The following is a 12,287-nucleotide window of genomic DNA, read 5'->3' on the forward strand; positions in this document are numbered from 1 at the left end:
CATTAGCTAAAGTGGTGCTTCAGGTTAAGAACAGTTTCAGGTTAAGAACGGACCTCCGGAACGAATTAAGTACTTAACCCGAGGTACCACTGTATCACTGAGATGCAGGCAGAAGGCAGAGCGGCCCTGGGTGGGAAGAAAGGGGGAGCAGAGCAGAGGGCAAGAAGCCTTGGTTTTTTAAAAAAATACAGTGGTACCTCGGGTTAAGTACTTAATTCATTCCGGAGGTCCGTTCTTAACCTGAAGTTGTTCTTAACCTGAAGCACCACTTTAGCTAATGGGGCCTCCTGCTGCCACTGCACCGCCGGAGCACGATTTCTGTTCTCATCCTGAAGCAAAGTTCTTAACCCAAGGTAATATTTCTGGGTTAGCGGAGTCTGTAACCTGAAGCGTCTGTAACCCGAGGTACCACTGTAAACAACAACAACAAGATTGCCTCTTTCTGTGGCTAATTTATACCTTGGTGTGTGGTTTTCTTTTTGTAAATCTACTGAAGAACAAAACAAAACCACCAGAATTAAAGGGAGCACGTTAAACCACAGATCTCAGCTTACATGGAAAAAGCAGAAGGGGTGTGTGCAAAAAAACCCCCACACCGTTTCGATGTCTCCTCTGATTTGAAATGTATCTGTATTCAGTCGCATTCTGAATGCTGGAGAGATCTAACTGGGACATTTTGCAGTTTAACTAGTGCATGGGTAGGCAAGCTAAGGCCCGGGGGCCGGATCCGGCCCAATCGCCTTCTCAGTCCGGCCCACAGACGGTCCCGGAATAGCATGTTTTTACATGAGTAGAATGTGTCCTTTAATTTAAAATGCATCTCTGGGTTATTTGTGGGGGCTGCCTGGTGTTTTTCCATGATTAGAATGTGTGCCCGGCCGCCGCTGCCATTGCCAAGAGCGCTTGTGATGGCCTGGGACTTGGGCTTGGACTCGGAACCAGAGGAGTCTCAGTCCACACCAGATCCTTTGCCTCAGGCATCATCTGAACCAAGTCTGAGGCCTGATCCTGAAGAGCCCCCGTCTGCACAGGTTCCCCTGCAACAAGCACCAGCTGGGCCGAGTCAGGAGCCTGAGCCTGCCCTGGCTCCAGATGTGGGGATTACCTTGTTGACTTCAGCTGGGCAATCACTTACAGCTGCTCCACTACCAGTTGGGTCAGGAGAGGCTGAGGCAGCCCCTGGGTCTAGTAACCCACCGATATCTCCCGAGCTGCGGAGACTCAGGTCTGAGAGAAGGAGAGACCTGAGTACTCGCAGGAGGAGTACTCGCCTTTGGGCGAAACAGGGAGGTGAGTCGCCGGGGGATCAGGACTGGCAGTTACCCCAACAAAGATAAAAGGCTGTCAGACCTCGCCCCAGGTTGCGGGAGCAACATTGCTGTATGCCAGAGATCCTGTACCTGTCCTTGCCTGGTTTCCTGCCTTGTGTCCTGCCTTGGCCCTGTTGGACTGACTCCTAGTGGAACCTCCAGATTCTGGACCAATCCTGGACAGTGTTTCACGGGTTACCCCCGGACCCAGCACAGACCTGGCCGGGGGAGGAGGATGAGGAAGGTGGGGGGGGGAAGCAGCGGCAGTGGCGGTATCTGCAGCGGCGGGGAGGCAGGTACGGTGGAGTTGGACGGGCTGCTCCTGCAGAAGGGAGCAGGCAACGGGGCGGCTCCTGCGGAGAAGGACAAGGGGCGGCAGCGGGGGGCGTCACCACCCGTCGCAGGGTGCCTTAGGCCAAGCCCTCAAGCCAAGCCCAACAGATGGACATAACCTCTCCCCTGGCGCCAGGGATGTCAGCTCCGCCGGCCATGCGCATGCTCCTTTCCCGCCCGGGGAACCCGCCACTCACCACAGTGCGGGCTTCCCTCCCTCCAGGCCGCCCTAAATTTGGGGGCGCTGGGAGGATCTTTGCACCCCGGCACCTCATATGCTAAAGACGGTCCTGAGTGGAAACCTGCCTCCAAATGCAAAATGAATCCAATTACCCTCCCATCCCAAAGTCTGGACCACTCCAGTGTAAACTGGGCACCACACACTGAGAAATTGGACTTAGAATCCCCCTTGCATGCTCTTCTTTTTGCCCCCCCCCCCCTATAAAAAAGAAAATTGAATACCTGGGGTTTTGGTGGTGGACCCCTGGAATATGCTCACCCCAATCCCCCCCACTGTTTGCTTTGAGCCCATATTGTTGCCCCACTCCCCAAACCCCACAACAGGCAACAAACCCAATCAAACCCAACTTTTCCTTATCAGCCCATAGCTCTGAATGCCATTTTGCTGAATCATAAGAGCACCTGAAGCTTTGTTCTCGCGGTAAATGACTCATTGGCTCACCACCAGGAGGGGGCGGGGGAGGGAAACACAACAAAGGACTGGCCTCGGTTAGTGCAACATCAATAGGCACGATGGTACTCAAATTATTGGTGGGTGCATTAAGGAAACCCACAAGCACTCTCTGATTCCTATAAAAAGGTAAAGGAACCGCTGACCATTAGGTCCAGTCATGACCGACTCGGGTTGCGGCGCTCATCTCTCTTTACTGGCTGAGGGAGCCGGCGTACAGCTTCCAGGTCATGTGGCCAGCATGTGGCGAACCAGAGCAGCGCACGGAAATGCTGTTTACCTTCCTGCTGGAGCGGTACCTATTTATCTACTTGCACTTTGACGTGCTTTTGAACTGCTAGGTTGGCAGGAGCAGGGACCGAGCAACGGGAGCTCACCCCGTCGCAGGGATTCGAACCGCCGACCTTCTGATCGGCAAGTCCTAGGCTCTGTGGTTTAACCCACAGCGCCACCCGCATCCCTCTGACTCCCCATACATTTAGCCAAATCATATCCCTACTCACAACCTTTGGGAAACAGGAACTGAGGGTTCCCATAGGTGAAGGGGATAAGCATGGAGCCAGAAATTTAAGGGGAGGGAGCTGAGCTCTAAGTCATGTTAGCACACTCTTGATCCTCACCCTACTCAGAGAAGAACATATCCGAGACACCTGAAAAGCAGCAGGGAGCCTTCCAGATGGATGCTCATTCGGTAACCAGCACTCCCTCCACCCGTGCAAGATTTACACAGTGTTTGCACAACGCCGTTGGCATGAAAACGCCCTCCTGTATTTCCCTTCCTTCTGTTATACTGGATTTAACCCTTTCCCCCAGGGTGAACCTGATAAGTAGGCCTGGCACCAGCAAGTCTGGCACCTTGACCTGTCTGACAAGGGTCTGGGGGAGGGGCACGGGAGCCCCTTCACCAGCCCGACTCATTTGTGGCGCCCTTCATCCTCCCACTGGGTCTCTGGATGCAAGCAGAGCACTTGAGAGCACTGCTACGCATCTATAGTTGAAGTATGACTGGGGCCCCAATGGAGGGCACAGAGCAATGCTGCCCCTAGTGGTGGCAGCAGAGGAAACAAGTGGCGCTCACGGCTGCTGAGATCAGACCAAGTCCTGACCTGGCCAGAGGGTGCATGTGTGTGAGTCCCACTTTCGGCATCATGCCCAGCTCCCCGAGCTCCCAAAAGCGCAGGCCTTGCCAACGAGCTTACCAAAAAGAACCCCACCCAGTTGTCAACGCCTCATTTGCAGTATCTGAGCAACAGGATCGCAGCACTGAGCCCCTACCTGGCGGCCCGGAACAAAGACAAATCTAGCAAACCACATAATAAGACCACCGTGCCTCTGGGTGCGAAATAAAGAGCAATTTCCCAGGTGAGGACAAGAAAGCAAAGTAACAGCTGTTTGGATCTACTGTGGCTCAAATAGACTTTCCTAGAGGAGGCAGCGAAAAACCAACCAACCCCCAAACCATGAGAAGCACTGCCTGCACCCAAAGATTTTCCAGTAGGCAAAGCAGGGAACAGGAGGAGAAAAGGAGGCGATGCTCTTGAGAAAGAAAACCATGTGGAGAGGATGAGAAAGAGGAAGAAAACTGACCTTGGAGAAGCTGACTGTCAAATGGTCCCATTCCGAAAATCTGCAAGGTGCAGGTTTTACAACTGAGATGCTCAAGCAGCAGCTCAGTCGTGTAACAGAAGAGGAACTAATTAAAGTGATCTCTCTGATCCCTCTCCCTCCCTCCCTCCCTCTCTCTCTCTCTCTCTGCACAACCCAGAAGTGGGGAGTTTGGGACTGACCATCACAATACTGGGGAAATCCCGGAAAGGGGACAAAATAGGAAATCCCCTTTTATTCTGGCACCATCGGTCAAGAGCAGGAAACATCCTCCTCCCTGCTGCACACATTAAATATGCCACCTGTTGCACAACTTTGAAGGCAGCCCCGTTTAGTTTCCTAATCTGCCTGGCTGCAAAAGAAATAAACAAACCCAGAGTCCTTCCTGCAAGGAGACCTTGCAAAGCCAGAAACTTACCGGACGCTGGGAGAGCCCTCTGCTCCACTCTCCCCCCTTGAATGTCAAGACAGCACACGAAACCTCAGCCTCAGTCCCACCCCAGGAATAAAAAGAGACCACCACATGAGACCTTCTGTTCACCGTCCATGCAACATGCAGCTCATGAGAGCAGAAGTGAAAGTAGGCAGGAGTGTGCTTCATTTTCACTTTCGGTCCTATTTTGATGCTTGTGATCCAAATTTATCTTGCCATACTGTGTTCGGGAAGCCTGCGGTACACTCCCACATTAACTCCAACAGAATGACTAATTATTATTGCTGCATACCACCCCTACCTCCAAGTGATGGAATAATAATAATTCTTATTCTTATTCTTTATGTACCACCCATCTGACTGGTTTTCCCCAGTCACTCTAAGCAGCTTCCAGCAAACTAAAACACATAATACATCAAACATTAAAAACTTCCTTAAACAGGGCTGCCTTCAGATGCCTTCTAAAAGTCAGAAAGTTCTTTTATCTCCTTGAAATCTGATGGGAGGGCATTCCACAGGGCGGGCACCACTACCGAGAAGGTCCTCTGCCTGGTTCCCTGTAACCTCACTTCTCGCAGTGAGGGAACTGCCAGAAGGCCCTCGGAGCTGGACCTCAGTGTCTGGGCTGAACAATGGGGGTGGAGACGCTCTTTCAGATATACAGGCCGTTTAGAGCTTTATTTTTTTTTTAATTTTTTTTTTAAATATTTTTATTCAAGAATTTTTTCCATATAAACATAACATACATAAACATACAAAGACAAAAACAAAACAAAAAACATGTACCATTTCATATCCTAATTTCTTGTACCTTTCTTCCCCGACTTCCTCATGCCTCCCTTTTCTGTATTCCAAATTCTTATCAATTACTCAGCAAATCTTCCCTTATTTTAATTTAGATTTAAACTAATCTTCCTTATTCTCCTTGTCTTAACCATTGCTAATAGTAACCATTTACTTTCCAGTCCAACATCATTCTAACTTTCATTAACTTTGTAATATTTCTTTAAATAGTCCTTGAATTTTTTCCATTCTTCTTGCGCTGCTTCTCTTCCCTGGTTTCGGATTCTGCTCGTCATTTCTGCCAGGCCCATATAGTCTATCACCTTCATCTGCCATTCTTCCAGTGTGGGTAGCTCTTGCGTCTTCCAGTACTTCGCAATGAGTATTCTAGCTGCTGTTGTAGCATACATAAAGAAAGTTATATCCGTCTTTAATACCCCTTGGCCGACAATACCCAAGAGAAAGGCCTCTGGTTTCTTGGAGAAAGTATATTTAAATACCTTTTTAAGTTCATTATAGATCATTTCCCAGAATGCCTTAATCTTCGGGCAAGTCCACCAAAGATGAAAAAATGTACCTTCAGTTTCTTTACATTTCCAACATTTATTGTCAGGCAAATGGTAAATCTTTGCAAGCTTGACTGGGGTTATGTACCACCTATATATCATTTTCATAATATTTTCTCTTAAGGCATTACATGCCGTAAATTTCATCCCGGTGGTCCACAACTTTTCCCAATCAGCAAACAAAATATTATGACCAATGTCCTGAGCCCATTTAATCATGGCTGATTTAACCGTTTCATCTTGTGTATTCCATTTCAGCAGCAAATTGTACATTTTTGACAAGTTCTTAGTACTGGGTTCTAACAGTTCTATCTCCAATTTTGATTTTTCCACCTGGAAGCCAATTTTACTGTCCAGTTTAAACGCTTCATTTATTTGATGATAGTGCAACCAATCTCTCACCTTCCCTTTTAATTTCTCAAAGCTCTGCAATCTCAGTTTGTCCCCTTCCTTTTCCAAAATTTCCCAGTATCTTGGCCACTTGGACTCCATATTTAACTTTTTGACTGCCTTAGCTTCCATTGGCGACAGCCACCTTGGAGTTTTATTTTCCAGCAAGTCTTTATATCTAACCCAGACATTTAATAGTGCTTTTCTGACAATATGGTTTTTAAAACTTTTATGTGCTTTAACCTTGTCATACCACAAATATGCATGCCACCCAAAAATATTGTTAAAACCTTCCAAATCCAAAATGTCTGTGTTTTCAAGAAGCAGCCATTCTTTCAGCCAGCAGAAAGCTGCCGCTTCATAGTACAATTTAAAGTCTGGCAGGGCAAACCCCACTCTTTCCTTTGAATCCGTTAATATCTTAAATTTAATTCTGGGCTTTTTGCCCTGCCAGACAAATTTAGATATGTCTTTTTGCCACTTCTTGAAACAATCCATTTTATCCATTATTTGCAATGCTTGGAACAAAAACAACATTCTTGGCAATACATTCATTTTTATAACTGCAATTCGGCCTAACAAGGAAAGCTTTAAATTGGACCAAATCTCCAAATCTTTTTTCACTTCTCTCCAAGTTTTTTCATAATTGTCTTTAAACAGATTCACATTTTTAGCTGTCATATTTATACCCAAGTATTTCACTTTTTTAACCACAGTCAACCCTGTCTCGTTCTGAAACCTTTCTTTTTCTACCTGTGTCAAGTTTTTCTCCAAAACCTTTGTCTTTGACTTATTCAATTTAAATCCTGCCATTTGACCAAACTCTTGAATTATTTCCAAAACTCTTTTCGTGCTAGCTTCTGGCTCTTGCAATGTAAGTACTAAATCATCTGCAAATGCTCTCAATTTATATTGTTTAGCTCCGACCTGAATCCCTTTAACCAACTGGTCCCTCCTAATCATATTAAGCAAAACCTCCAGGACCGATATAAAAAGTAGTGGGGAGATAGGGCACCCCTGACGTGTCCCTTTTTCAATCTTGAACTCTTCTGTAACCACATTATTTACAATTAGTTTCGCTTTCTGTTCAGAGTATATTGCACCTATACCATTCTCAAACCCTTGGCCTACCCCCATCCCCCGGAGGTTCTTCAACATAAAACTCCAAGAAATATTATCAAAGGCTTTCTCGGCGTCCACAAAAATCAAAACCGCCTTAGTGTTTATATTCACTTCCAACTTTTCCAAAATGTCAATTATATTCCTTACATTGTCCGACAAATGCCTTTTCGGGAGAAAGCCCGCTTGGTCCCCATGAGTCTCCTCCATCAAAACTCTTTTCAGTCTCTTTGCTAAAATATCAGCAAAGATTTTATAATCCACATTCAATAACGAGATGGGTCGGTAGTTTTTAAGTTGAGTCTTTTCAGTCTCTGTCTTTGGTATAAGTGTGATATAGGCCTCCCTCCACGTATCAGGTGCCCTTCTCCCCTCCATAATCTCATTACAGACTTCCTTCAGAGGCTGTATCAGTCCTTCCTTCAAAACTTTATAATATTTAGAAGTCAGTCCATCCGGCCCGGGGGATTTGCCCAACGTCATGCCTTGAATGGCATCTTCTATTTCTTGTGCTGATATCTCCTGATTTAAAATTGTTTTGCTTTCCTGCGAAACCTTTTTCAGCCCATTTTTCTCGAGGAATTGTTGTATATCCATCTCATTCTGCGGCCCTTGTGTGTAGAGTTGTCTAAAGTAGTTCTGAAAACAGTTCCTAATTTCCGCTGGGTTGCTTATATTCTTTCCTTCCACCTCTAAATTTGTTACCGTGTTGAGTTTTTGTCTCTTCTTTATTTGCCAAGCCAATAACTTACCACATTTATCAGCAGATTCAAAAGTCTTTTGTCTCATTTGTTTAATTTTCCACTCTAATTCTTGATTCATCAGTTCCATATATTGTGTTTGATGGAATTTAATTTCTCTTAAAATCTCTTGGGATTTTGGCTTCGATCTTAATTGTTTTTCCCCTTCTTTTATCTTTTCCAAAATTCTCTCCTTCCTCTCATTTTGCTTTCTTTTCTTTAATGTATTTTGCTGAATCAAAAACCCTCTCATCACGGCTTTGCTTGCGTCCCATACTATTCTTTTTTCTACTTTAGACCTTAAATTGATTTCAAAGTAGTCTTTCAAAGTTTTTTGGGCCTTCTTGCAAATCTCCTCATCTCTGAATAAGGTGTCATTCATTCTCCATCTGAAGGAACCAGTTGTTGTTTGCCTCATCACCATCTTTACTGCATTGTGGTCGGAGAAAGTTTTTGGGCAGATTTCTACTTTCTTTATGTTCGGCGCCATACTGCTAGTCACCCAAATTTGGTCAATCCTTGTCCATGTCATTTTGGCTTCAGAAAAGAAGGTTCCCTCTCTTTCTAATGGGTGTTTTGTTCTCCAAATGTCAATCAAGTCCATATTGTCAGTCATTTCAAAAAAAGTCTTTGGTAGTCTTCCATCTTTTGTTATTACCTGTCTTTGTGCTTTGTCCATATTTGTTGAAACTACTCCATTCATATCTCCCATCAAAATTAAGTTGTAATCCATATGGTCCATCAAAATTTCATGCAACTTCTTAAAAAATTCAGCTTTCCCTTCATTTGGTGCATAGATTCCCACTATCAAGTACTTCTCTCCTTGAGATTGAATTTCAATTGCCAAATATCTTCCTTGATCATCTTAAAAAATTTGTTTCGGTTGCAACTTTTCTTTTGCATAGATCACCACTCCTCTCTTTTTTACTCTGTCTGAAGATATAAATTCCTGTCCCAATCTTTTGTTTATTAATAATTTTCTGTGTGCTCTTGTCACATGAGTCTCTTGTAGACAAATCAAGTCCAATTGGTCTTTCTTTAAGGCGTGAAATATATTTTTTCTCTTTCTGGGAATGTTCAAACCGTTACAATTCCAGGTTAGAAGTTGCAGAGCCATGATGGGGTTATTTACTCCTTCCTCCTACAGCTCCCTGTTTTTGTTCCTCGTCTGTCGGTGGTGCCGTGTCCGTGTCCAGTGACGGATGCCCTTGTCCTGGAAATGTCTCTTTCTGTAGGTCTTCTTCGTGTTCTCCCAGGAACTTGTCTTTATCACTCACAGTCTTTATTCTTCTCTTCTTCCCCTTGTATTTAAAAGACAAGCCTTGGGGAAACTCCCACCTGAATGGTATGTAGTTCCTTTTCAGCAATATCACCAGGTCCTTATAGTGTCCTCTTGCGTCCAAAATACTCTTAGGAATGTCTTTGAAGATCTCAATATGAAAATCTTCGATTCGAAGGGTTGTTTGGTAATGCAGGTTCAATATTTTGTCTCGCTCCTCCTTTGATCTTAGAGTTATAAGACAATCTCTGGGTCGATTCTTCTTCTGCCTTGTTCCCAATCTAAATGCACTTTCTATCTTAAAATCTTCTTTCTCCAACTCCTGCTTCCAAAAATCAAAAAATTCTTTTGTCAAATAGTCCACCAGGTTATCTCCTTCCTTTTCCGGCACAAGTCTAATCCTTAAATTCCTCTCCTTACGTTGCATATCCTGCATAGAGAGTGCCAGCTCATACTCATCCAGTTTCTTGTAAACTGGTGGAAATTTTTCCTCTGCAGCAGTTGCAATTTCCTTAGCTTCCTCGGCTATCTTTCGTGTTGTAGATGAATCTTCCAATAATTTCCCAATTGATTCTGCATTTGAGTTCACTTTGTTCCCAAGGTCAGTTATACTTTTTGTATTTAAGTCAATTTTCCCAGAGATTTCTTCAATTTTTTTATTTGTTTCAGCAACTTGTACTTTAGTTTCGGCAACTTGTAGTTTAGTCTCTGCGCCTTGCTTTTTTAGTTCCTCCAAAGAGTCATTTATCTTCTCCAGTACCTTAGCAAATGATTCTTCTGTAGACATTGCTTTCACTTTTGACTTTGCGACAACTGTAGTTCCAGAGGCTCCTGTTACAGAAGCCCTTCTTTGCATGAAAGGGTCAATTTTGTATTGTCTGCCAGATCTCAAGGTTGTTTCTTGTGGATCCCCTTTCTCTTTACCATCTGCCATAACAAAGTCTTTTAGTCAAGGTCATTCCCACACTCTTGATCTATCAAACAAAAGTTCTCAGATTTTAAACTCCACTTGTTGCTGAAACAATTTGTAAGTCCTCTAGAGGGCGTAGAGTCAATTCTTTACTTCTCAAAATAGTCCCACACTCTTCAAAAAATAAACAAAAGTTTTCCTAGTCCCTTCCAGTTATTCTTTCCTCTTTCTAGGGGATCCCAATCAATAATGTCCTGTAAGTAACTTTACAATGCAACAAAATAAATGTTTCAAGTTGGGAGTAGCCAAAGTCAATTAAAGATACTTTTTAGCCTTCTTATAGCAACAGTCCTTAGCCGGTTCCTTTTCTCCGGCAGTCCGATCCCAGGTATAAGAGCAGCGGTACTTAACTCAGTTCTTTTAAATTGGCAGGGAAACACTTTAAAATCTTCTTCCCCCCCTCCTGCCTTCGGGGAGGGAGTTCTTTGCTTTGGTGGTGGATTTCTTAATTCCCACAAATTTCCTCTCAAGCAGTTACAGCTAGAGTGTCTTTCGCTTTGATCTTGCTACAGAACGGAAAGCAGACTTCCTTTTTAGTGCTTATCCGTCTCGGTGCCCAATTTCTTTACTTTTAGTGTCCAATTATATTTTAGCGGTCAATCCTACTCACGGGTAGTTGTTCTTTTAATCCAATTTCACCGGAAGAAATCAGCGCTCTCCGCTAATGGCGACGCGGCTTCGCTTCGCAGGCTGGGTGAAGACGACTCTCAGCACCGCTCCAAAACCCCTCCGCTGCTCCGCAGCCTTTAAAAAGGCTATTTCACAGCGTCGGGGGGGGGCGCAAAGGTGCCCGCCGAGTCTCCGGTTCACAGGCAACGCGCTTGTGATTTTTGAGGGTCCCCGCTTCGCCGTAGCTGACAGGACCCGAACCCGCGAAGCAGATCTCTCCCGGAGCTCCGGGTGAGATCCGCCATTAAGCGCTGGCGCTAACCGGAAGTCAGGCCGTTTAGAGCTTTAAAGGTCAGCACCAACACTTTGAATTGTGCTTGGAAACGTCCTGGGAGCCAATGTAGGTCTTTCAGGATCGGTGTGATATGGTCCCGGTGGCCACTCTCAGTCACTAGTCTGGCTGCTGCATTCTGGATTAGTTGCAGTTTCCGAGTCAAAGGTAGAGTGTGTTGCAGTAGTCCAAGCAGGAGATAACCAGAGCATGCACCACTCTGGCGAGACAGTGCGCAGGCAGGTAGGGTCTCAGCAAGCATACCAGATAGAGCTGGTAGACAGCCACCTTGGAAGCAGAATTAACCTGCGACTCCATGGACAGCTGTGAGTCCAAAATGACTCCCAGGTTGTGCACTTGTTCCTTTAGGGGCACAGTTACCTCATTCAGGACCAGGAATCTTCCACACCTGCCCGCCAGGGTTCGCGTTTCCTTTTGGGAATGAGGCACAGCGGAGCTTGTGATGTCTTTAGGATATTTGGCTTATTTACACATCTATTTGCAACCTGAGCCTACGATGGAGGGTTTCCATAGCATTCTGAACACCGCAATACGGTCTGGTTTCTCCCAAAGCCACAGGCTTTGATTCAAAGCAGAAATCAAACATTGCCTCTGAGACTCTGTTCGACTCTCTCTCCAGCTTGCTGCTTCACTTCTAAGTCACATTAACCCCTCTAAAACTCCCTATTCTAAACTCTGGCTTTATTTCTTGAGGAGGGGGCCCCTACCCATTTGCAGTCTTGCACCATGCCCCTTAATGGCCCATAATTTCTATGGGACCCTTTATGTAAGTGGCCTCCATGACTCTTTCTGTCGGCCCATATGGGACCAGCACGAGTGGCCGGGCCTGGTGAACTTTTAATTCCCTACCCCTACGGTTATGATTCGCAGGTTCCCACTTAATTTTATTTTGATTTTAAATGTGAATCAAATTGTATTTTAAACTAATTGTTTGATTTTGTGTTGTGTATAAATAAAAATTATTATTATTATTATTATTATTATTATTATTATTATTATTATTATCACCCTGCCAATCACCCTCAGGCTATCCTGGCTAGTCCAAGAATAAGAAGCTTTGATTAATTTCTAACACTACCTGGTTCTAGAGATGAGGTGGATCTGGTA

At 44.9% G+C, this 12,287-nt stretch overlaps 2 protein-coding genes across 5 annotated transcripts in view; one reads left to right on the forward strand and one right to left on the reverse strand.

Annotated features, from left to right (window-relative positions):
• The window catches only part of LOC310749103 (myosin-11), a 1,537,435-nt gene that overhangs the window by 416,713 nt on the left and 1,108,435 nt on the right, over positions 1-12,287 (forward strand). The window lies entirely within an intron of this gene.
• Positions 1-12,287, reverse strand: part of CIITA (class II major histocompatibility complex transactivator) — a 51,565-nt gene that overhangs the window by 36,421 nt on the left and 2,857 nt on the right. The window contains exon 1 of one of the 4 annotated variants that reach the window (XM_083585580.1): positions 4,363-4,612. The exons of 1 other annotated variant lie outside the window; for it this stretch is intronic. In XM_083585580.1, coding sequence (XP_083441706.1) covers positions 4,363-4,540 — 178 coding nt within the window. In that variant the 5' untranslated portion in view covers positions 4,541-4,612. Of the gene's footprint in view, positions 1-3,921; positions 4,064-4,357; positions 4,613-12,287 lie in introns of those variants that run through there. 2 more of the 4 variants (XM_083585582.1, XM_083585581.1) reach the window with 2 other exon arrangements.

The sequence above is a fragment of the Podarcis filfolensis genome, assembly GCF_964270895.1.
Source record: "Podarcis filfolensis genome assembly, chromosome: 14".
Classification (NCBI taxonomy): Eukaryota; Metazoa; Chordata; class Lepidosauria; order Squamata; family Lacertidae; genus Podarcis; species Podarcis filfolensis.